At 39.4% G+C, this 26278-nt stretch overlaps 1 protein-coding gene across 1 annotated transcript in view; it reads left to right on the forward strand.

Moving 5' to 3' along the window:
- Window positions 1-20856: 20856 nt before the first annotated feature.
- Window positions 20857-26278, forward strand: part of ank2a (ankyrin 2a, neuronal) — a 68633-nt gene continuing 63211 nt past the window's right edge. Inside the window, exons 1-2 of the mRNA XM_082535443.1 lie at window positions 20857-21389; window positions 25454-25555. Of these exons, the coding sequence (XP_082391569.1) occupies window positions 21264-21389; window positions 25454-25555 (228 nt within the window). The 5' untranslated portion in view covers window positions 20857-21263. The remainder of the gene's footprint in view (window positions 21390-25453; window positions 25556-26278) is intronic.

Here is a 26278-nt window from a genome sequence, read left to right on the forward strand (position 1 = left end):
GCTGTGTCATTGTCGTCTTCCTGCTTTGATGTTTTTTCTTGTCGTGAAGCTTCATTGGTACACTAGACTTATAAAAACTCTTTTTGGAATGAGCATTCATTAATTTGGATTTAAGGACCTACAGTCAGACTGTAAACAGACATATTTACAGTTTGTAAATATTTTGACACCAGCATGATTTTGTAATTTGCCCCCTGTCCATCAGAGCCATTTTTAGAGGCATACATATAATGCACAGGGTGTGTTTCCTTATTTGTTAATTCCTGAAAAACTAAGCAGATGGAAGATCTGGAGCTGATTCCAACTTTTGGACTTGTATTGAGCAGTTGTTCAATTTTGAAGTCCAAAGAGGCATCGCTACAGTTTATTCAAGGAAGAAAAATGGATATTCTTCAATAGATCATTCAGTCACCTGAACTTGACGTAACAGAGGAAACTTTTCAGTTATTAACTACAAAACTGAACACAGAGAGACACACAAAAAAGCAGCAGCTGAACTGCTGCAGTAAAGGACTAGCAGATCAAGGAAGGAAACAATATTTAGTAATGTCCATGGTCGATGTCGTTGGCTGCAAGTGATTTCCATCCTGACACTAAAAACAATCCTGATAGTTATAATAATTTTAGTTTGCTTTTCGGTCTATAAACAATGTGTGTTTCCAGGGGGAGCTTAGTTCAATATATTTTTTTTGTTTAACCCCCTCAAAAATCTGTACTTATGCCACATATTGACTGTTTGATTTAAAGTGCACAATGCTGGTTCACAGAGGCTGCAAACAAACAAACAAACTCATGGTCCATATAATGGTCCAAATGGGTTTAAATGTGAAAGGTCTGAAAGGAATGTGATGGGACTGACCTTGTGTTCCTTGTTGCCTGTATGTTTCCTCCTCCAGAAGCCTGACTGACTAGCTGGCTGGCCGCCTGGCCATTTGGTTTCGCTTTTGTTTTCACCTGCACACACTTATACGCTGTCTTTGCACTCACACACACACTGTATACACACTGATGTCCTGATAACTACCCATACAAATCTCTGGTTTCACTACTTTATTTCATTAAACCACTCCACTGCCTCCTAAGATTAGGTGTGGTCTCCCTGTTTTTGTTATTCTTTTAAAGCGGGTTGCATCGAATGGGAGCTTGTCTGCACAAAAATCGGGGTCCAGTAAGTTTTCAAATGCTTGTTTGTACTGCTTTGTTAGGCTGCACCTGGTATTCTTGGGGTCACATCTTGTGTATACTTATTTTGGTTAGTTATTTCTTTTGACTTGCCTTTAGAAAAGGATTGAACAGAATATTGCTGCTTATTGTCATTTTACATGTATAATGTAATTTTGGGTGCTTCACACCAACTGTGGTGCAATAAAATATTATTTATTTGATCGTATTTATTATTCTTATGGTATCTATTATGTTTCTATTGTTCAGCACTTTGGTCAGCCTTGTGTGTTTTTAAAGTGCTATATAAATAAACAATGATGATGATGATGAAAATATAAATAGTAGACAGGAATAAATAGCAAACAGGATAAATATATACAAAAATAGGCACACAGAGAACAAGTTGCAAAGTGCTTGGAACTAATGCAAAGTAAAGACTTGATCTGAATAGAGTCCATGTATGAGTGGCCTGAGTGTTGCGGGGGTTACTCAGAGCATGGCTCAGATTAGTGAGGTGGTTGGGCAGGGTTGGGGTGTGGGCAGCCAATGATTTAATTACCCTGGGCCTGTTTTAAGAATGTTCAACTTCAGGTTATTTCCTCAGCACCAGTTCTCTACCTCTGCCCCGTACACTGTCTGATCTATATCACAGTGGTGTCATTGGCATGCTTGATGATGATGTTTGGTTGGGTGGGTTGGTTTACACTCGTATCTGTAGAGAGTGTACAGTAAGGGGGCTGAGAACGCAGCCCTGTGGGGAGCCGTGGTGCTCAGTGACAGTGAGGGGGAGAGGTGGGGCCAAGTCGGACTGACTGATGCCAGTTGGTGAGAAAGTGGGGGATCTGAAAATAGTCCAGTTTGGTGGTGAGGATTTCTGGGATTATGGTTTTGAAGCTTTAGTCCACCTTCCTGTTCTCCAGATGGCTCAGGCTCATAGACAGCCTCCATGAAGTCTTTGAGGCTGTCTATACCAGTCTTCTGAGGATGGGTATGATAGTGGAGGCCTTCAGACAGTTGGGAACAGTGGCATGAGTCAGGGAGAGGTTGAATAGCCTGATGAGGATCCCTGACAGTTCGTTCAACCAACTTTAACCACAGCCCCTGGGATGCTGTCGGGGCCAGCAGGTCGCCTGGGGTTCACTGCTCTCAGCCTCCTCATGACCTCGTGTTCCTGGAGGGAGAAGGGTGTGTGCTGGGTGAGGTGGGTGGCAGGGGAAGTGGGGGAGGGGTGGTCTCAAACTGAGCAAAGAAGGTATGAGCTCCTCTGCTAGTTTGAGGCTGCTGTCCAGGATATAGCTCTGGCCTTTGTGGTTGGTGAGGTTGTTCAGTGGTAACATTGGCTACCGTTAGCTTGCGAGGCAGATAGATAGGCCAGCACCAAGTGGACATGGCACCTAAGTGTAGTGAGCAGTGACTGTGTAATTCTGCTGTTATGGCACCAGTCCTGAAGCACATAAGCACAGACCACATGAGCACAGAGCTCACCACCCCTTCCCTTTGTGTGTTAATATTGTGAATTGGTTGTCTGAGTACTGGGCTGTGACCTATAACTGGTTTGGGGAGGCCTCATAGTCTAGAGTACTTATTGAATGTGACTATACCTAGAGGTGTAGCGCTATTTAAGTAGCAGAAAGCATCAGTTGTGTGCTCCAGTACACGCACATGTTTGTGTTATTTGTTTCTAAGGCTGTTAACAGTGGCAAAAGTGATAAAATCTCAGGTTGAATTTATGAACATGAAGTCATCCGTGTGATTATCTTCTAACAGTTATGGTATGCTGCTTAAGACTTCCTCCTCCCTGGAAGTGTATTGTCTTTTGCCACAGAGGTGACAAAAGTACAGACATTCTGTGCTTAAGTACAAGTACTGATTGTTGTAAAAGTTGAAGTACGGATTCACCTTCTTAACTCAACTAACAATGAAAAAGTATAGACTGAAACATGAAACATGCGCAAAGTAAGAAAGTAAAAAGTATCTCTTTGGAAGATGTTTCTACTACTGTTATGTTAATTTAATAATGACAATAAATGAGAATGCTAACTTTACTTTGGTTGAAATTTTAGTTCTAAATAATATACTCAGCTTGAATCACTTAGGTAGAAAATTAAACAGACTGAAGGTAGATTGCAGTGAATTAATCTAAGCATCATCAGCTTAACTTCAAAATAATCTCTGCAATATGTAGTGTACCTCACTCTGACCATGAAACCACAGCCACTGTGCACCTTTTAATTTTTTTAAAAGTTTCTAATGACTTTTTAACTTTTACAGACTCGGGAGACTCCGCCATTTTACAGTGGCTTGCAAAAGTATTTGGTCCCCTTGAACTTTTCCACATTTTGTCACATTACAGCCACAAACATGAATCAGTTTTATTGGAATTCCACGTGAAAGACCAACACAAAGTGGTGTACACGTGAGAAGTGGAACAAAAATCATGCATGATTCCAAACATTTTTTACAAATAAACTGCAAAGTGGGGTGTGTGTAATTATTCAGCCCCCTGAGTCAATACTTTGTAGAACCACCTTTTGCTGCAATTACAGCTGCCAGTCTTTTAGGGTATGTCTCTACCAGCTTTGCACATCTACAGACTGAAATCTTTGCCAATTCTTCTTTGCAAAACAGCTCCAGCTCAGTCAGATTAGATCTTGCCACAGATTCTCGATTGGATTTAGATCTGGACTTTGACTGGGCCATTCTAACACATGGACATGTTTTGTTTTAAACCATTCCATTGTTGCTCTGGCTTTATGTTTAAGGTCGTTGTCCTGCTGGAAGGTGAACCTCCGCCCCAGTCTCAAGTCTTTTGCAGACTCCAAGAGGTTTTCTTCCAAGATTGCCCTGTATTTGGCTCCATCCATCTTCCCATCAACTCTGACCAGCTTCCCTGTCCCTGCTGAAGAGAAGCACCCCCAGAGCATGATGCTGCCACCACCATATTTGACAGTGGGGATGGTGTGTTCAGAGTGATGTGCAGTGTTAGTTTTCCACTGCACATAGCGTTTTGCATTTTGGTCTCATCTGACCAGAGCACCTTCTTCCACATGTTTGCTGTGTCCCCCACATGGCTTGGTGCAAACTGCAAACGGGACTTCTTATGGTTTTCTGTTAACAATGGCTTTCTTTTTGCCACTCTTCCACAAAGGCCAACTTTGTGCAGCGCACGACTAATAGTTTTCCTATGGACAGATTCCCCCACCTGAGCTGTAGATCTCTGCAGCTCGTCCAGAGTCACCATGAGCCTCTTGGCTGCATTTCTGATCAGCGCTCTCCTTGTTCGGCCTGTGAGTTTAGGTGGACGGCCTTGTCGTGGTAGGTTTACAGTTGTGCCATACTCCTTCCATTTCTGAATGATCGCTTGAACAGTGCACCGTGAGATGTTCAAGGCTTGGGAAATCTTTTTGTAGCCTAAGCCTGCTTTAAATTTCTCAATAACTTTATCCCTGACCTGTCTGGTGTGTTCTTTGGACTTCATGGTGTTGTTGCTCCCAATATTCGCTTAGACAACCTCTGAGGCCATCACAGAGCAGCTGTATTTGTACTGACATTAGATTACACACAGGTGCACTCTATTTAGTCATTAGCACTCATCAGGCAATGTCTATGGGCAACTGACTGCACTCAGACCAGAGGGGGCTGAATAATTACGCACACCCCACTTTGCAGTTATTTATTTGTAAATAACTAAGTTTCTGATAGTAATTTAACATTCGATAAACAGATAAATAATGTGATCAAGACCAGCTTCTTTCAACTCCGCGTACTTGCAAAGGTGAAGCCATTTCTCTGCTTCAGATACTTTGAGAAAGCATCCCATGCCTTTATTTCATCTCGCCTTGACTTCTGCAACAGCCTCTACTCTGGTGTTACTTCGTCATCTATTGGCCAACTACAGCTGGTTCAAAATGCTGTGGCAAGGCTTCTGACTGGCAAGCGGAAGTGAGAGCACATATCCCCTATATACTTGCCTCGCTACACTGGCTGCCAGTAAGTTTTCAAATTAATTTTAAAATCTTGACACTTTTAAAACATTGCATGGACTAGCTCCTATATATCTTTCTGATCTTTTAAATTGGTACACTCCAGCGAGATCTTTGAGGTCCGCGGACCAAATGCTTCTAGCTGTCCCTAGGTCTAGATTACAACACAGAGGAGATCGGGCTTTTGCTGTGACTACCCCGAAACTGTGGAATAAACATATCAGGACCTCTCCAACACTAGATACTTTTAAAACTTGTTTAAAGACCCATTTTTACTCTTTGGCTTTTTTTAAAAAATTACTATTCTGTATGAGTCTGTCATTATTTTATTCTTATTATTTTCTTATCTTATTTATCTGATTATTCTATTGTACAGTACTTTGGCCAACAGTTGTTGTTTTTTAAAAGTGCTATATAAATAAAATTGATTTGATTTATTTTCTATTCCTCATTGATAATACTAGTATTTTATTAGTATTCTGAGCTGGGGGGGGTTGTGTTAGGCACAGACACAATAATACTGCAGTATGACGGCCACCCTTGTTGTCCTTGTTGCCTGTATCATATCCCCCAGGTAATTAGTGGGTGGAGCTGACCTGACATCTGACCTGGGCAGCTGGAGCCCAGGGCATTTCTCACATCCATTCCCTTCACTCAGAAATTGCATGTGTGTTGGCAACCATTCATAGTTTATTTACTTTATTTAACTAAACCATTTGTTGCATTCTTTAGAGCTGATTTCTGACAAAGGGTTAAGTCACATCTAAAAGGTGTTCTTATCTAGTAATTGTTTCACGCATGTTTTAAAGAAAAAAAAATTACCTCTGTCTTTTTTGTAAACTCATAGATTTGGCCTAGGGCATATTATTCTATGCCCTACTGGCTCTGAAGACTGCATCTCAAACGATGACATTTTGCTAACATGATTTCTTACATCTCTTCCCGTACTTGGCCCTCCTCTGCCCAAGATGCTGTCTGTTTTTTAAAATGTCTCCAAGACATTGTTATTGATTTTTGCCCTGTCAGCCTATATTAAATTTGTCATCTAGTGAAGAAGGCCAGGCCATGGCGGGGGCGTAAGAACACGAAGAAGGAGATTAGATTAGTTAAACCCAACCCAAAGTGTCTAATTTCACATGAGTGTGTAAGTAATCTCACAGTTTTTATTCAACCATGGGACAACATGCTCCATACTGGGAACTTTGATCTCTGAAGCAAACTGCTGCACAGGGCGTCGGTGTATTCAAGTGCCACTGGGAATTGTCTCATTGTAAATGTTTTGTTTTGAATTAGTGCTTTACTATGCAGTAAAGCACTATATGGTGACAATGTATGCTTTAAGTGATGCGATGTGTTAAAAAAAATGTCTGCGCACAGTGCGCCCCTTTAAAAGGTGCTCTGAGGCTACTTCTGGTCGCATTCAGGGTGGTCATCACTGCCAAGGTCTACTGTCGAGGTTTCCGGTTGTCCACGAAGGCAACACTGGTCCTGCGGAGGTTCGGGGAAGCGCATCTGAAGCGCGTTCCCGTTTCCATACACACAAACACGCGCGCAGGCCATAGCAGCACACCGGGAGCATCCCTGAGAGGAGGGAGCGCTCGTTTTGGTTTACCATCTGGAAGAATCGCTGTATTAGCTTCTGTCGAGCTTGATTAAAGACTTTCTCTGACGACGCATAATGATCCCGGGCTCTGCCGGGCGCCGTGGATGCTGAGGCGTGCACAGAAATCCACAGTGGGTCGGGTAAAGGACCCCCGTGTCTCCTCCAGAAGAAGCAGCAAGCCCGAGACGGAATGTCAAGTAGCCCCGAAGAAAGTCACTCCAGGGGCGGCGGCTCCAACCGTGACTTAAAGACGGCCTCTTCGAGCAGCACGTCCCTCGAGGATGGAAATCCACCACCGCTGCACCAAAACCGTATACGCCAGGTGGGTGTCTGTCCGCAGCCTGCTCTCTGCACTAGCTGGCCCAGTCAGCCGTGTAACGAGCAGTCCAAAGCGCTGATGCTGATGCTGCTGATGATGCTGTGCGCCTAGGCAGAGCGGTCATAGGCGTTGCCGTGCTTTATCACATCGGCGCTGCCGAGAAGACAGATTTTCCTATGATGCTGCATAAACTGTGTTTAAATTAGCTGTTAATAATAGAAAAGCTCCTCAACCATCTGTTTTGATAAGCGACGTAGAGGGACGTGCTTCAGCATTGTGTGATAACAGGCCAACTGTGCCAGTTGTTATGGCCGTCAAAATAAACACCACCAGGTCTGCTCTGGTCGAGGGGCTTCAGTGAAGAATGTTTACATGTTATCATTTACCACTGAAAGTTTACTGTCTGGATCGGCCATATCATGACACACTGCAAGTTGTTTATAGTTCTGAATATTTGCTTGATTAGTTTGAACTTCAGATGTGATTTTTTTTTTCCCAAATATTTGTAGGTCCATAGACTTGTGTCTGAGACTCTCAAGCTCTTGAAATGACACGCATACACTGTATGTGATATCTGCAACAACCTCACATAGAGTGCTGTGCAAAAGTCTCCACTCATTTCTTTACATTTCACTAAAAAGATGGGAAATACAGTAAGCTCAGCAATTTATTGAAACATGCAAACAGACAGAGGTAGTGAGCTTGAATGTCAATTTTGGCATGGGCACCTTTATTCTTCCATAAAGCCTGAACTCTCTTAGGCAGCTTTCTGATCATTTCTAAGTAGTCTTCAGGAATAGTTTTCCAGGCTTCATGAAGGACATTCAAATCTTCGTTTTTAGACGTTGGCTGCTTTTTGCTCTGTTCTCTGTCAAGATCCGCACTATTTCAATAATTGAGGTCTGGGCCCTGGGGAGGCCAATCCAGGATTGATTCTCTTCCATTGTATGTTATTCTACCCAGGTGTACACACTGGCATACAGTAAAATACTGTATGTCAGTGTGTTTGGGATCCTTGTCATGCTGGAAAATGAAGTCATTTCCAATCAGATGCTGTGCAGATGGTATTGCATGGTGGATTTTATGTGTGTCAAACTGTTTGGTCATTGGTATTTTTTGTAGATTCAGGTAAAGAAATAGAACATGTTATAGTAAGGCACTTTGCTTATGTTTGAGTGCTTTATAGTTCAGTGTTTTTGTTAAATGGCTTAATACTAAAAAAAAAAATTCCTTTTAAACATTTGTATGAAAATGGTCAGGTATAAGGACTGGACTGGATGGAAAAAGAAGCCAATATCCAAGAAAAACACTGAAAAACCTCCAGGAAGCCTGCAGAACTATTGCCCAGGACCACTTTAAAAATTACGTGAAAGTATGGCTCCTTGAAAACAAAATATTAAGAAATGAGGGGATGGCTCAAGACTTACAGACTAACAGTACTGTTTATTTATCACTAAGTTCTAGATTTACTTTTATGAGTACACATGCTAGTAATATATAGAGTCCCTTTATCTATATCCAAAAGTCAATTTTCATAAATTTTCAGTATGAACAAGAAAATGGATGTAAAGCGTTACCATCTAGGCCTGATCATGCAATGTGTGTTTGGTTGCTCGGTGGAAGTGAGTCAGGAGATGGCAGAGGGTTGTTTCCTGTCTCAGTGCACTCTCTGAGGCTAATGTGATTTCAGTAATGGACTGTGGTGCTACATGTACACTTGCACACACAGACACACACTTAGACCCTTCTTTTGGGGTGGGGCCTTTGAGCTCAGATACTTGAATTACCCCGGAGGTTTTGTTTTTTTATAATTAAATGGCACTGAAATATCAAACGCCGCACTGCTCATCCGTGTGCTTGCTTGTTCGTGGTCAACTAATCACATCGTCTACAGGTTTACTATAGTTAGTTTAAAATAAATGCAATTTGCATACTTATGTTGATGTGCTCCACAATGAAAGCAGAAAATAGATTTCTTAATTTTCAGATAACAAACTGGATTCACGTTTAGGCCTCTAAACAGGCTGTGACACTCAAAGCTTGTTTAGAGGCTAAACTGGTACAATAAGCCACACCTTACAGCTTGAGGCTGTATGACACTGACCTATTGATTTCCAATATATAGTGCTTAACAAATTTATTAGACCATCACCCACTTTACATTTTACACCACAGTTGCACTAAATCATTGGAACTGGTAATGACTAAAACTAATTTCACATACATGTAATCATTAATACACCAGTATGTGCAAGCCCTTTAACTCATATATTTTTAATGCTAAAATATGAATTTTTACAGTTTTAGGTGGTCTAATAAATTTGATTAGCACTGTGTACGTACAATCATTTGAAAAACAAGTTTTCACAGGTCTCTGAGGATCAAATCTACAAAAAAATAAATGAATCAAGGTGTTGCAATGGGCCAAAGTACAAACCTCCACCTGATGGAAATGATGTGGTGAGAGAGCGCTGTATAAAGAAGAGCTTGCAAGCCTCAGCAAAGCAAAGAAGAGTGGAGATCTTTCACAACAATATACTGCTAAAAGATTACTTTAACTTTTTGCTCCTTAAGGTGGTTCCACAAGTTAGTGAATCATAACAGGACTGCATGGAGTCCTGTTAAAACAGTTTTTCACATGACTGTATATTACTTTTTTTTTTTTATTTTTTACAGAGAAAAATGTAGGAAAAGATGCCTGAGGCAATGATGAGTAACGAATTGTTCAGTAGAGTGCACTGGGTGCATAATGCACCACAGCTGAGCAAACAGTGGTGCAAAATCAAAATACTTTATATAGTCAGTATGCCCAAAACACAAAAAGATATTACAAATCTTTGAAAACTTGTGTTGGAAGTTGATTCAGGTTTCTGTGTATCGTTATGAATGACTCTGATATTCACTTTCTTCACCCCCTGCTTTGGTCCCATCTAACTCCTGAGTCTTGTTCTTGCTTTATGTTGGACTCTCTTCACCAGCAAGCTTCTGCTTTCTTTGTCTGCCATTTTGTTAGGGCACACTGGTTTTATCAAAGCCTTTTTATATCTGCTGTTGCTGGAAATGGCTTTAATGAGCACAGTGAAAATTAAGTATCCTAAATGCGCATGGGCCAGCAAGGAGAGGTACAGAGCGAGTTCTTATGTGAAGGCAAATCATGTGATACGTGTGATAATTTTACTCACCGTGAGTATAAAAAATAGCACATTTTGGCCTCTTGGGATACATCACTTTAACTTGCAAGAAAGACTATGGCACATCAAAGGGATACTGTCCAATTAATAGGCTTTTGGCACAAAGAGTACACTTGTCTTGTCTTGTTGTCTTGCAAGTGTGAAAAAGCATCTAGCTGAGTGGATACTCTTGATTTTATCTGTTAAATACATCAGAAAATGTCTTTCTAATAACGATACCTTGGTTTATGGAGGACTTTAAGGTGTCAGAAGAAACAGGATTGACTGCAGGAACGATTCTTGTGTTTTTCTAAACTGAACTTTCAAAGATTTTAATCCTGCAACCAAACTTTGTTTCATCTCCAGTGTACTTTCCAAACCACAGATAGACAATATGCGCAAAACTTTAAAAAAAAAGCAAGTTGACATGAATAAATGTAATATATTACAGCACTTTAATGTTTAATCTTATGAATAATCGAAATCTTATCGTTGAGCTGGAGTTCACTAAAACAATAAAACAGCTCTGACACAAAAGGAGAACATGACTAAGGGAGACTGGGATGTGAAGATCTTATTTTCAGGTCTAAAAATACTCCTGTCTCTCTCGTGATTGTCCTGGAGAGAAATCGCTTTTTCCCAGCCAAATGGCTTTGTGTCCATGTCTCTGCGCTCACTGCAATGGACCAATGTCACTGTTCATTTGCACGCTACTCTGAGCTGTTGTTAAATGATTGCTTTCTGCAGTGTACTCCCTCCTCTATCTGAAAGATATGTGGAGTGCGTCAAAATATGTAAACTACTTTCCTGGGCTCGAATAGTAGATTCTTAGGAACAGAGATTGATTCTACTAGATTTTATGTTCATTGCAGTCTAAGACAAGTCAAGGAGCTATTTGAACCTTTTTGCTTTGGTGGAAAAATGCTGCTCCCCATGTAGATACAGATATAAAACCCAGAAAAGCGTAATGCCTTCATTTTATATCCAAAGATGATGGGTTTAGGCAGCTTGACCTGTTTTTTATTCAGGACTTGATATGAAGGTCCTATTTCAAGTGTCAAGCCCTGTCGCTGCATGCTCCTTTCTTTTGACACCTTTTCTTGCGCTGCGTTCCCTCTCCACTTTCTTTTCTGGTTGCCAGTTGTCTTTTCTCCTCGAGAGCCTTGCTTTCTCGTTCTTTCCTCTTTAAAGGGGTTTGACTCTTTAGGTTGGTTTTCTCCTTGTCTTTTTGGCTGCCTTCCCTACCCATCTCTCATTTCCCAGCAAAATACCCCCCCCCCCCCCCCCCACACACACACACACACACACACACACACACACACACACACACACACACACACACACACACACTGTTTTTGCCCTGCACTCCTCTCCACTAGTTCCTACACTCATGTCCTGATGTGCAAGGAGGTCAGATTACACTGCAGCCTTTGACATTTTCAGCTTTCTCTTTTCCGCCTCTCTGTCTGTTGCTTTTATGCCTTTCTGTTTTTGCCTGCCTGTCTATCTGTCTGTCTTTTTCCACTGGGAGTCTCATGATGGGACTCTGCAGGAAGGGAGTCCTAATGGAGCCAAGATCTTCATTACATTACTTCAGAACAGCTACATCAATGTACACCCACATATAACCACTGGAAACGTTTGGGGTCAAATACTCTATATTCATTCAAATTGCTAAACGCACATGTAGGTAAAGCATTAAACTGTATATTAGTATTTACCAGAGGCTTAACAGCACATTCCTGATTATAAATTCATGCAAAAACCTGTAAATGACTGCAGGTCAACAACTCCAGTACCCTATGGTTGTCAAATGCCATTAACAATTTATAATGTGGGCTTAATGCTTCCAGATTATTTCTGTATAGATATGATTCAGCAGGATACAGCTGTCAATTACACTTTCTCACTATTCATATACTATACCATCAGCAAAATGGCACATTACTGCATCATCTTTCGGATTAACCAGTTCGTCACTCAGTCTGTCAAATGTTAATTTTGAGATTTTGAGAATTAGTAAAGTGTTTTGTTTTTTAACAAAAAATGTAAAGCTGCTTTTTTCTTGTAATTTGTTGATATAATACAAGGAAAATGATTTATGTTTTTGTAGTTTGGAGCTTTTGGACCAACACAACACAACAATAGAATACAGAATGCTTATTGTAATTTTCACTACTTATATTCTGAATAATTTATTTTTGCCAACTGGTTAATTGTTAATTGAAACATTTTACTAGTACCAATTATTTTTAAATACTGACACCTAGCTTTAGTCAATTATTGTCAAAGAGCAAGTAATTAGAAAAATGTTCTCCAAATACAGATGAGCCACATTGCTGGTGAGCTCTGATGCAATGTACAAGCAATACACATGAGTGTTGTGTTTCAGTACTAGGTAATGGTGATACTGTGTAGAGAAATCCATTGGTATTCCTGTCCAAGATCCAAAATCCAAAGAGCACATGAGCATGTCTATACTGGGGTACAAACAACACCCTGACTCAACATCACAGCTAGCTTGGGTGCCCTATTTACGTCTGACACCATCTTTTCCTGGCATGTTTTTTCCTTATAGATGTTTCAAGGAGAGAGATAGCATCACTTGATGTGTAATACCTCACCATCATTTTTACAAAATGTTGCAGACTGAAACAGATGAAATTATAAGGAGAAAACTTGAGAGAATATCAGCCCGAGTATAAGAAAAGCTAACAACACTATGTAAATATTGTATCCCTTGAAATGTGTCCTCTGCTTCATAGAGGACAGGTGTTTTTGGACCAAGGCAGTGAGAAGCATTTAGAAGTTAATTATTTATAATGACCTTATAAGGCTGATTCCCGTTAGAGAGAAATAGAAGGCGGGGGCAAGAGCAGGGTGTGGTTAGTGATCAATGGACTTCTCAGAAGCTCAGACATATCTATGTAAATGTGCACTCTCCCCAGCCGTCAGCTCCTTCCTAATGCTCCTTCTCTCCACTTCTCTTGCATCAAATTTAAGTTGGGTAAGCAAAGGTTTTCTCATAGGAAACGCATCAAAGCTTTTGACTGTGTTGCTGAGAATAGTTTGCTGATCGAACTGAATGTTCACACGCACAATCATGTACGTGTACATACGCACAGCAGCATGTTGCTTTTTTTTCACAAACCGAGGAAGATGACACAACCTGTGACCCACCTTCTAACTCATGCAGCAGTTACATTAGAGTTAAGTCTGACATTTGTGCTTTTATTATGTGTCACTTAGGTCTAACATTTTCCTTTCTGAACTGGTATGGTTATAGATCTAAAAAGCGGCTGAAAAAAGTGGCGATACAATAAAGTGAATTCTTCCCCCATTTGTTTTGTTTTCTTTGTCGCCATCTCACAGTTTTGTTTTTTATGTCTGTCTTACTAATTGTCTGCATTGTTCTTTTTCTCTGTGTGATGGCATCACGGCATCACTCAGCATTCCTGCATGACTGTGCGCTGCAGCGGATTTTAGGTCACACGCTTCATTATTCATAACACATTCAGATTGGAGGTGAAATCAGTTTCTGCCTCAATACCCTTTGTCATCTGACACAGCACTCTGTCATCATTTTGTTATTCTAGCATATCAAGAAATCAGTGAACTTTAAAGAAAAGGTGCAGAAAATTTACAATACAGATAATTTTCCAATTCTATATTAGCTGTAGGGGTGAATGTGAGCATGAATGCATGTCTTTCTCTATGTGTAAGCCCTGCAATTGATAGGCAATCTGTAAAGGGTGTGCCCTTCCCCTTGACCTGTAACAGCTAGGATAGGCTTCAACCCCCCCCAACCCACCCCTGAGACCGTGAATTGGATAAGCAGTTAAGAAAATAAGTGGATGCTTGGATGTTTATTGTGTCCAATTTTGAGTCAGTTTTGACTCATATCAAGACATACAGAAAGAAAGATACAGAAAGATGTGTTATTGATGATTGCAGGCAGCCGCATTTAAATTATTGAAGGTCATTTTTCATCCTTCTTTTTCAGTGAGCTGCTGTCATTGATGACACACCACGTAATTTGAAGTGTGAACCTACTGAAACAAGGTGCCAGCTGCAGAAGCATTATACTGCATTAGAGATCATACAGCATAATATCCAGTGACACAGCAGATGTTAAATGTAAGTTCAAATGTAAGCCTATGTAATGTTACCTGAGAAATTTTAAATAGCAGGTAAAATAACAGCTAAACACTTTGATTTCAAAAATAACTAAACTAACCCAACCTTGTAATTTATCAGGAGCTGCACAATATTGTCACATAATAAAAAAGAAAAATATTTTCTCGTTGGAAGGTTTTTAGCCAGCCGTGCTTTTTTTATTCTATAACTGCATCAGGAATTTTCCTTCACTGTTTGTGCGTCCTTTCATATGGTGTGCAACTAGTCAGTACTCCATCAACTCCCGGTGAGGCCATTTGATTATATTTGGGTTGCACATCACCAGCTGCTAGTATCTCCTCATTGTTCTTGACTGTGATTCTGCCTTAAGTGGCAAAACATGTTTGTCATTTCCATGCTTAGCACCTTTAGCAAAAGGTGGAACCTTTAGTTCCACTTTTAGGAACAAATGTTTTGCATATTTTTCCAGAGTTTGTTGGTGGTTGTTCCAGTAGCTGACACATACTCTTACTGTCAGAGATGTCCGGGCTTGTTTTGTTGTGTGTACTAGGGAATCTAAAGTAACGCTTGTACTAGGCGTTACTATAGCAATGACATGTCATGCTGTGACACTTGTGGTTGTAACGCAGGAGTGGGTTGATGGTTTAATTCCTGGCTGCTTCAGGTTGCATGCCAAATATCCTTGAGCAGGATACTAACCCCGAGGTGCTCTCATTGGAGAATAAATGTGTGTGAATGTTAGATAGAAAGCACTTACGTCGTAAGTGTTTTCTATGGGTGAATGAGGCAAGTTGTAAAGCACTTGGAATGCTCAGACTGAGTAGAAAAGCGGTATATAAGAACCAGACCATTTATACTTTTATATCACGTAAAAAAATTACACAGGTTATCCCCAACATTATCCCAGCTGATATGATGTTGCATTGTTACTTTGTGCAATACGGTGCTGAAACCAGGTATCTTGTTAGGTGATGTCATTTGTTAGGTAAATGTGTGAACCACTAGGCTGTGGAGCCACACATAGCTAGGGACTCTATGGCTTGAACTTATACTTCAGTATTTAGTATACAAAACTACAGACTTTTGTTGTGATAACTGGTATATTGTACTACTTAACATTGATAACATCCTATAATAGGATGGGAGTCTCTTTCAAGTATTTATTTTCCATTTGCCTCAAGGCCTCTTTTTAATTAAAATGAAAAGCAAGATGACATCATGTGTTCCCAAGGGACTTGGGTAGAACTTCAAAGAGGGGAAAAGGGGAAAGCTATAAATTCAGGTACTGGCCATTTGCAAGGTACCGTAGCGGCTATCTTACCAACCCTCATCTATCACAGGGAGGCAGTGAATGTTGGTTGTAGCTGGAGGCATTGCATTGTACTGATGGCTTTTACATATAACACTTCATAAACCCTGGCATCAGTTACGGGAAGTGAATAATGAATTTATTGACGTGAGCAGTTGCTTACACTGCATTACTGGCCATCTAGCTTTTCTTAAAGTGTTCATAATTTATTTGGGAAAAGAAAGAAGTTGAAGGTTGTGGCATTGTGTAACAAAAAATAAAAGCTTAAGCAATCAGTTAATGTAGCACTGCTGTTTGCCTTTAGTGTTGCTGCCTGTCTGTGAGGGTGTGTGTATTGGGGGCTTTAGTGCGGTTGCACAACACTAACAAACAAATGGAGCAAGTCATGTTACGTGTAAATGAGCTGAGTGACTAATGAGATTTTTCCATTTTGTGCTTCATTTGCAACAGGGTGTGGTCTTTTTGACTTCCTCTTTCTTCATTTGACTTTCTCTTTATATAATAATGTATCAAGGTTATGTCATGTCTACAATGTGCCCTTCTATTCAATCTCATCTCATTTCAGCCCCTCCCACCAAGCATCCGAGTTTTATTTCTTAGTGTGTGTTTGGGTGTGGCATGATCTGGAGTCTTAACTGCCTGCTTTGTTTGCTTGCTATTAAATTTGACTCTGTATGATTTGGTTTTGGAAAAAACAGGGACGGTGATGGAGAGCAAGCATGTGTGCTGTGTATTTTATGGTGCTGACCTTTCTTAAGCACTAAAAGAGGCTTTCAAAAAGACATGGCATTTAGGAACTGTCTCTGAGGCAGTCCATTACTGCTTCAGCCATGTATTTTATTAATTCTGTTACACAAACATAAACAGGCTAACAATTTAGCTATTAGACATAAAAAATAGAAATATCAACCTTTTAAGTGGAAAGTCAGCATATCAAAGCAAAAAAAAAAAAAATCAACTTCTCTTCAATGCAAAATCATATTTTGATCACTTTTTAAAAAAACTGCCCTCAAAAAATTTTCCCCCAAACTGTATGTTTTACAGGATCCTCTCTCACAAGTAAAAATAAAGTGCTCTGCTATTGAAAGAAGTATTTAGAACTCAAGTGTAGTTGCTGTGCACCCACAGATGCAACAGATTTATGAAACAAAATAACTATTAGTGACTTTGCTCATGCCAAGGTTGCTTGTTTGTGACTGGCTCTGAACTCTATAGCTTTAGCCACTTTGCCTTTGTTAGTTTCTTTAAAATCCACGTTTCCATGTTTCGCTAGGTGGAGGTGGTTTAAATGTCTCTTTAGATTTTTTTTGTTCTGAACATTTGTGGTGGTCCCCCTGTGATTTTGGCAAACATCGTGTCTTCACTCACAATAAGAAGCCTTAAAGCTAACCACATAGTATCATGTGGTTTGCATGCAACGATTTGCCTACATCACTGTGTGTGTGTTGTACATGCATGAAACAGACCGGCTTGTAATTTGAAATAAGTGAGGCTGACTGACTGGTCATCGGCCTCAGTCGATGCTGTAAATTGGCTATTTTTGGTCTTTGGACAGTTAAGAAGTGAAACTCTGCTATACATAATCTTTTAAAGCATGGTAAAGCCTTAACTTAAATTTAGTTTTTTCTCCAATCTTTCTTATGGAATGATGTCATCTGATAATGAAGGATATTTTACTAAATTAAATATATTGGAAAATACAATATAGTGGTTATTGACATCATGAGTCTTTATATTAGTCCCGGGCCTGAAAATGGTCAAGTTATTCAAAGCTAACAAAGGTTCAAAGGGGTTGGCAAAAAAAAAGAATCTGGTAGCCATCCCCGATCGCTGTTACAAATTTCAGGGAGGAGATTAAAAATTGTGGTTATGAAATATTTAAACGCGTTAAGAAGTCTATATGAGTTTTTTCAAACAGAAAGATCATATCTCCATTAAATCTCAGATGCATTATATGCTGTTAGACACTCTTCTCTGGGAGAACTCTACTAGTCAGCACTGTAGCTCCATTAGCAGGTAGAATAATCGTTATCAACTTGAAGGCCACGTCTTCCATCAAGGATAATGGCCTATCTCACAATTTAAAGAAAGTGATCAAAAACATAATGGCTTATTCCTTTGCTCTTGCTCCTAATGTTTGCTTGTGTTTCATAACATGAGCCCCCCCACGATAAGGATAAGCAGAAGAGATTGGATGGATGGACAGATCGAAGTCCATGGAAGGCAACTATCTTTTTAAAGCCCTGTTGCCTTTGTCAAATTCATTATTAAATAAAAAATCAGCTTGAAAATTAAGCACAAAAGTCGAAAAATAAACAGGAACAAATTGAAACATAGATGTAAAGTGTGAATTTGGTTGTTTATAACCCCCCTTTTCATATAAAAATGAGTGTGTGTTCATTTGACAAAGGAGTTGTACAATTCTGCGAACACACACACATTTACAGTTTGAAACATGCGTGTGTGCTCTCTGTCTATCAAAGAATGCTAATGGGCCAAATAAAAGCCTTTGGATCTATAAAAAGGAAAGCAGACCATTAACCCCTCCCCATGTACCAGGTCCACTGGACCAACAGAAACGAGAGCTCACGTCATCCTTCTTTCAGATCGCCCATCAGTGTAACCTGAATCTCAAATGGATAACCGCCACCACACACACACACACTTCCTCATATACACGTGCATTTGCAGACAAGCAATGATAGCATTATAACTTATTACTGAGGACACTGTTTCTGGATCAGCTAACATGATGATCAATAATTATAGATTTTTGTCTGTTTAATGTGAAATTCAAGAACTCGGGTAATGCCAAGGTTTTTACTTGTAAAACAGAGTTGGCTTTAGTGTACTTAGGGAAGGGAAGGTGTACCCAATGAAGGTACACCTCCAAAAGACTGCACATCTTCGGCAATCCAAACAGAACTTGTTAGTAATTTTACAATCACTCACTGTAACAAAATGCTACTAGTTGTAAATAACCCCCATCCAGTAAGTATTTCAGTATGTGATACATTTCAAGTAACGATGCATATATATTTAAAATTACAATAGCAAACCAAAAAGTAAAATTGTATTGTGCAGCAGTTCCATTCCATTTGAGACTCCACAATTTCTTATGTCCTGTTAGGATGTCCTGTGACTGGACAGTACCAACTATATTGCTATGTAAAAGTTAATGTAGTTAATGGCGAAATTATCTCTCGTGAAATAAAAAGATTTTGGTTGAATCCATTTCCTGAAAACTCAGACTTTATGTACTATGCCCGCCTGTTACAAATAAACAAAGGTAATTGCAAATTTATGAAAAATACAATAAAAATAAACATTTTGCATCTGTTTCATTCCCTTGTTAAGGAAGACTAGCCCACCTTTTCTTTTAAGATACAATGATTGAGGAAAATCTCATCTGAGGCTTTGAGAGTATGTTTTTACTGAGCATAAAATCAAACAATAAATTCATAATCAGGCACTGAGAATATAGTAACCAGCCACATTCTAAAGTATCTGTAACCATAAACTGTTTTAATTTTATGACCATAAATGGTTTGAATAGGTGACCTAGTGAATAGCATGTGCTTGTAATTTCAGTTAAAAACAAGTTTATGCTTGAAAAGAAACCAGAAAAAAATGTACATTACAATTTCAGTTTATTACAATTATTACAGCTGTATTATTTTTATTCAAGTGAATAAATTAACAAGGAGCCTTAAATTTCTGTTCAAGGTTCCTTGTTCCAAAAACCTAGATCAGAGTAGTATTATTTTGTTTTGAATATTAGTATAATGGATTAATGATGCAAAAATGTCGAGTGTTCTTTTTACTTGTGTTTACTGCCAGTTGTTTTTTCTTCCAATATAAACACTGTTGTTAGGTCAGATTGGGTTCTAAGATCCATACGCTGTTTCCTTAAAAAAAAGATTCTCTTATTCCCTTCATCACCAGCAGAGAGCAGCAAAGGAAAAAGAAATGTGCAGTCTCTCTAAAGGCAGCATTGTCATGGAACTAAATGAAGCAGTCAGGTTCAGTGCACCAGTGTTTAAAAAAAAAAAAAAAAAAAAAGGAAAACAACATTATTGCAGTTGTGGAGTGATTCAGCAAATCTGTCCCATTCATGATTACTAGAAGAAATAAATGCTGCTGATGCTGCTGTAGCTGACTGAGTCAGTGAAACCGATCAGGCAGAATGTGTGAACAGAAATAGAGGTGTGAGATTGTGTCCCTGTCACTTGTGCTGAAATTTCAAACTCCTAACATTAGCGGCATTGACAGAGAGAGACCTTGACACCCGTCTGCTTGGAGTGGGCGCGCACACTCACATGCAGGAGCTGTCAACTTCAATTCTATCAGCCACCACTATGGAGGGTGCAATGCAGTTAAGATTCAGACTGACCCACTTTCTCCCGTTTAGGGGGAAGCCTGTAACTTGGTGGTTGGAAGCCACTGTTCTCTGCTCACTGGTCCCCCTCTGGACAGAGTGGTGTGTCCCATTTGCTCTGCTGGCTCACAGTAGGACAGCCTGTACCCAAGTTCACCCTTTTCATGGTCTTGTCTCATTTTTATTTGAACACTTTTTGCATCATTCTTTTCCATTTTTATTTGGAAAAGTCTGTAGTATGTAATAAAAGAAACTAAACGCATACATCATTTAAACTGCGACAAAATAAAAAGTCCTTACAGACTTTATAGATTTATGAACTTGTAAATTGGGGGTTAACCATACCATGACTAGAATATTTACCGTATTTCGACCATTGTAATCCGTCTCATGGTCCTTTCTGACCTATTAAATCTTCACTACACATTTACCTCATTCGCTAAGGATGGAGAGCATTTTCACAGCAGCAGAGGAAGTAGCTGTGTCTGCAGCAGTCAGCTGGCTGTTAGCACACAGCCTCCTTAAATCCCTTACACAATGAAAAATTTCCTGTGACTCTGGCTCACATGCACATTAACACTCATGCAAGGACACGCTCGTACACACTCAGAGCCTTTTGTAGCCACATCTGTTCACATGGAGGGTTTTCATGTACATCTGGGATGGGTAATTCCCTGTTTGTGTGTTGAAATATGTGATGAGGATGAGAGTGTGAGTGGTTCTTATGTTCATTTTTCATCAGCCCTTTTCAGTCATCATCCCTCTTGTTCGTGTTTGATAGGACCATACGAGGGGAGGGATTCATTTTTTGAGCACCTGTAGGTGTGTGTATGCCTGTGTTTTTGTGTGAGGACTGAAATCTAACTGCTGTACAAGGTGGAAGAAAAGAAAACCGAAGAAAGGAAAAAGAGGAATATGCAACAGTTTTTTAAAAATATTTTATTTTTCACTGAATTTGGGTTAACGCTTCTTTAAAGTCTTTTTTTCAGTCATTTCGGAGTAATTAGTCAATATTTCTGTTTTTTCTTTTAGTATTAGCATAATGCTGATGCAAAACAAGGCCTAATAACTTTTTATAATTTATATAGTATGGCATTTTTTTTGACAAATATAAAAAGTGAAGGTGTTTAGTTTGCTTTAGGCGGAATTTATAAACTTTAGCACCAAGGAGAAAACACAGAAAAGTAGAAGGGTGAAGTCATGGCCCACGCTGCAGCCCATCTTAAGAAAGCTCGCGAGCTTGAGCAACACCCAGACTACAGGGCTTTGCAGAAAGCCAGGGAGAAGAGGAGACGGCAGCGGGAAAGAGCTGAACGAAAGCGTCAGGTAAAATCTGTCACACGTGGTGTGTATCATGACAATTTCATTACCACATTCTGTGGTGGCCTTATCGTACGCTTTGGTGTTACTGTAGGACAACATGAAAAGGGGCTGTGGGATTTGCACAGATGTGGAGGTGGTTGAAATCGCACTAGGTAACGGATAAAGTCAAAGAAATAGTACTGTACCACTGTCTACCATAAATAGTATAATTTTTTAAAAAGATTTTCACCGTTTTTGTTTTAACCTTCATGGTTAAAACAAGGTTAACCATGAGGTTAACCTAATCAAACACTTAAATCACCACCATGAACATTTATAAGAAAGTAACCAAGGCAAAGGGACTAAAGCTAAAGCCCCTAGCAATACTAGTGCACATATGTTCATAAGTGACCTCGTGTACATAAAGCAGCTGTTAATGAGACATTCGTGATAATAAGTAGAGTTTTGATTTTCATCCAGTGTAAGCATACTTGTGTTGTCCTTCATTACATGACTGACTCCAGGCGAATCTGTGCAAATCCTGTACGGATACAGAGATTACAGCTGGATCTCAATCAATCCAATCTCTGCATGTGGAGTTTGGCAAACAGCTGAATCAGGCAGGCAGACGAGTAAAAACTCAAAAAGTGGAGACTGAAGAATACACACACACACAAAACGAGTTCTGTGTAGTGAAAAATTCTATGTAAGGTTGAAATTAGATTGCTTGTACTAATCGGATCTGACTTGGTCCATTTTTCAGTGGTTTCTGTCAGCCTCCCATATGTCCCGTTATGCATGAGCAACACATGTACAGCAGCACAGCCAAACAGTTGCATACACACTCACAGCCACACACTAACATGTCATTAGTGTTGTAAAGACTCACTTCTTGATGCATTCTCAATCATCCAGGTAAGTAAATCTCCAAAGGTTGATTCTGTTCATCTGGACGTTTCGTCACTCATCCAAGTGACTTCTTCAGTCTCAGCTGACTGCAGGTTTCCCCAAGCTTATAAACAGTACTGTTTATAAGGTTGGGGATAAACAGTACTGTTTATAAGGTTGGGGATAAACAGTACTGTCAACTTTTGGAGGTAAAGTCTCACTGTTCACTACCATGAAAAACCTTTGTAACAGCAAACCTAATCAAACACTTAAATCACCACCATGAACATTTATAAGAAAGTAACCAAGGCAAAGGGACTAAAGCTAAAGCCGTCCAGAGCTCAGAGCCAATCCAAGCCAGCAGCCTCGGTATGAGCAAAGGATCGGAGGAGTTATGTAGACAATTATAGAGATGAGTAAAAATGAAGGAAGGGCTGAAAGCCTGTTATGAACATGTTGAAAAAAGATGAAAGGTTTTTTTGTTGTTGTTGTTATATAAATCTGTTGCTTTTGTTTGGTAAGGAAAAATATATCAGACATTTCAGTTAACTATTTATGCTTCAGCTAATTTTGCTTTGAAGAACAGTTATAGTTCTTAGAAAGAAGAGAATCAGAATCATCAAAAATATGTATTACCATGTCAGACTTGCAAAAAAACATGGAATTGGCCAAAGAAATCTCAATTAGTGCATTTCTTATTTAAATCTTTTTATTGCTGTGTTCCATTTTTAATTTTGTCTCAGAATCCTGACCCTTGGTGTTCCTGAAAGCACCGTAGGCCATGTGGTCTACATTCTGAGTGAAACCCAGCTGTTATGCACCCTACCATGAACACACACACACCCATCAGTGGGTTGTGTCTGTGGAACTGAAGGTCTAGAATGGTAAAAATAGCTAAGACAGGAGAAACAGTAAGGGTTAAATGTTTATGGCTGCAGTTGTTATCTTACTGCGAGAGAGGAGAGGCAGCGGAAGAGTAGGCAGGACTGGGCCTTGACCACAGTACATCGTACATTAAGTCAGAGCTAGAGGCTGATCCTCAGCTTGCACTGTGATAAAAGGGAACAACAAGGAAATGTAGTAGAATTAATTAGAAAAGGAAGCAAGATTTGGTAATTTATTAAATATGTTTGAACCAAAGATATGTACAAATTTATTGGACTGTAGGATTAAAGGATGCCAGTAATCAGGAGTGTACTGAGAGATGCAAAGTGAGAAACTGCAAGAATTTGACAAAGTGGCCAAAGAGAGTAAAGAAAGGCGACAATATTCAGGTAAAGCTGTGAATTCTTTTCCTGTTTGAATGGTAACCATGGGAAATGCAGCAACATGTAAGATATGTGGATCAGATAAAGCTTCAAAGACCGTTGGGATTGACTATGCCTCAAATCAACATACTGATTACTACAAGGCTGCTGACACTGGATCTAACGTTGATGATTTACTGGTAAGAGATGGAAAAAGCAGACTTGGGTTGTTATAATTTCTTTTTCTGCTAATGTCCTTTTTTGTCAGAAACAAACATGTTTGTTTGTCCCGTGTTCAGCAAATGAAAATAAAATAAACAATAAAAGCAAAGGTGAATCAAATAGACCAATACAGCAAGGCTGGGATGGTCCATTTGGTAAAGTAAATCCATTGGGCATCTTTCTTTGCCTTTAGACAACAATTCTGATGGCAAAAGCACCAAACGGGACAGGCAAAAAAAAAAGAAGAAACAAACATGTTAATGTCTGATGGTTTGCTTGGGATTGTGCGACATTGCACGTGAAGGGTAATCCACATAGGGGGTGTGGTATGATTGTTGACATGTATTGCGAAGTTTGATGACCTTACAAGTTAACTTCCAGTGGTGATTGACTGACACTTTAACACTTTAACCTTGCTAAAAAGAGGTTAGAAACTCGTTGACACTCTCAAGATAATGAAGACACTACTAATGTTCACATACTGTGATATTCAGCAAATAAAGCGATACATCGGTATATTTTGATTATTCAAATATCAGATGTCATGCAATGAAAAATTCTATTTTGGGCCAAAATCATTACAGAGGTAATGACAGGCCATCGTCAGAAAGTCATCACTTCCTTTGACTTTGTTTTGTTTTTTTGTTTGCTGTTAAAATTGGTTGTTAAATTTCTGTTCATTAAGCTGCAGTGATTATGATTGTCTGCAGTAAACAAATGTTAGATGTTTTATTAATATAAGATTTTTCTTTTAATTCTGATACTGCCTTAAAAATATAACACTATTTGGTAAGATTTATATTTAATCCAACTCAGAAAAGAGTGCTATTCCTCTTACATTTTTTTTTAAAGAGCAAGAGGAAAACACAATTTACATTTAAAACTTAAATTTGCTGTGTACATGCACATAAAGACAGTCTGTCATTAACTGTTGATCAGGCAGTAACGAACAATTCTAACAAAAAATGAACACATTTTGAATAAAATGAAAACAAGTCTTACACCAGGAGAACAAGAAATGCTGGAAGGCTTGAGATCAAACAGTAACAGATTGGGAACAAGTGCGGCAGTTTAACGCAGGTGATATTTATCAGTGCAGGACAGACAAAAATGGAGGAAAAAATAGTAAAGACACAAGTAAAACTAAAAAAAAGACACCAGGAATGGCTAAATAAAACAAATAAACTTAAGCCTGAACAAAAAAAAAAAAACACGACATCAAAATGCAAATTTAGTATGACAACATGATGTAGGGATCAAGGTTAGAATCTCCATGAAATGAATGTAAGTCAACATAATGTCCTCTGGCAATGTGGAAACGTGACTCTGTGTGTGCATGTGTGTGTGTGCATGCGTGCGCAGCTGCTTTGTGATGGTTACATTTAGAGTAGCCTAGTAGGCCACTGATACTGTACAAGCAGCTATTTAGCCATATAAAAACACATGATTGACCCTTTATTTTATGTTTTCACATTAAAAGAGCTTTAAGGAACAAACCCATCGTGTGTGTGTGTGTGTGTGTGTGTGTGTGTGTGTGTGAGTGAGAGAGAGAGAGAGAGAGAGAAAAATACTGTTTTGTCTGATAAATGGAATGTGGCCTTTAATGTTGTTACTATAATATTGCATATATGTGGCACTTTTATCAGAATGACACAGTAACAAAATAAATTAGAAACATTTGCTTATTTACCTGTTATTAATATTACCCTAATTTCTGTTTTATCTCTGTAGTCGGACAGTAACACCAGTTTCCTCCGGGCTGCCAGAGCTGGAAACATTGACAAAGTCCTTGAATTCCTGAAGAACGGGGTTGACATCAGCACATGTAACCAGGTAAGAAAACTTAAACAACATCGGATTTTGTTTGAATTCTTGTATGCAGTTACATTAATTTGAAGAGAGGCGATAAAAATAAAAACTGTGACAAATTTTCAGGTTTTATGGAGTTATATTTTTCAAAACTCCATCTTTGTGTTTTTAATTTTAAATAATACTTTTTAAGTTTTTAGTTTTTTTTTAAATCTAAATATTTATTACAACTTTCCAGAACTGATATAGCAATTGTGTGAAATAATATCTAAAATCTGCTGTTTAGTGCTTCAATGCAAGCTACTGTCAAACCTGCTCAAGCTAACCTTTGCCCTGCCGTGTCATGATGGCATCACACAGCGAGTACCTTAACCTGCCATATCCCTTTACATACTCACAGCTACCCTCATAGCTACAATTACTCCCCCCCCCCCCCCCCCCCCACCCATTCTTCCCCCCAATCTCAGCAGCTTTTGAAAAGGTCTGTCTCCGTGACAGCTGTTCTCGTCCCCTCCCCATACTCGCCCTGTCCCACATTCCGCCGAAGGGGAGGGATTGGAGAGGTTAAAATATTTCCCCCTACTCCTCTCTCCTGTCTACGTCAATGTGATTTACAGAAGTCACAAGACAGCCTAAAGGAGTGAGGCTACGTGAGCGTATGTGTTGTGTGTGTGCGTGCATATCGTTATTTTTTACTGTGTCATTGCTTGACTGTTATAGCTGGTTTGCAGCTATAAAAAGCCAACC

The sequence above is a fragment of the Aulonocara stuartgranti genome, assembly GCF_965226115.1.
Source record: "Aulonocara stuartgranti genome assembly, chromosome: 6".
NCBI classification, from domain to species: domain Eukaryota; kingdom Metazoa; phylum Chordata; class Actinopteri; order Cichliformes; family Cichlidae; genus Aulonocara; species Aulonocara stuartgranti.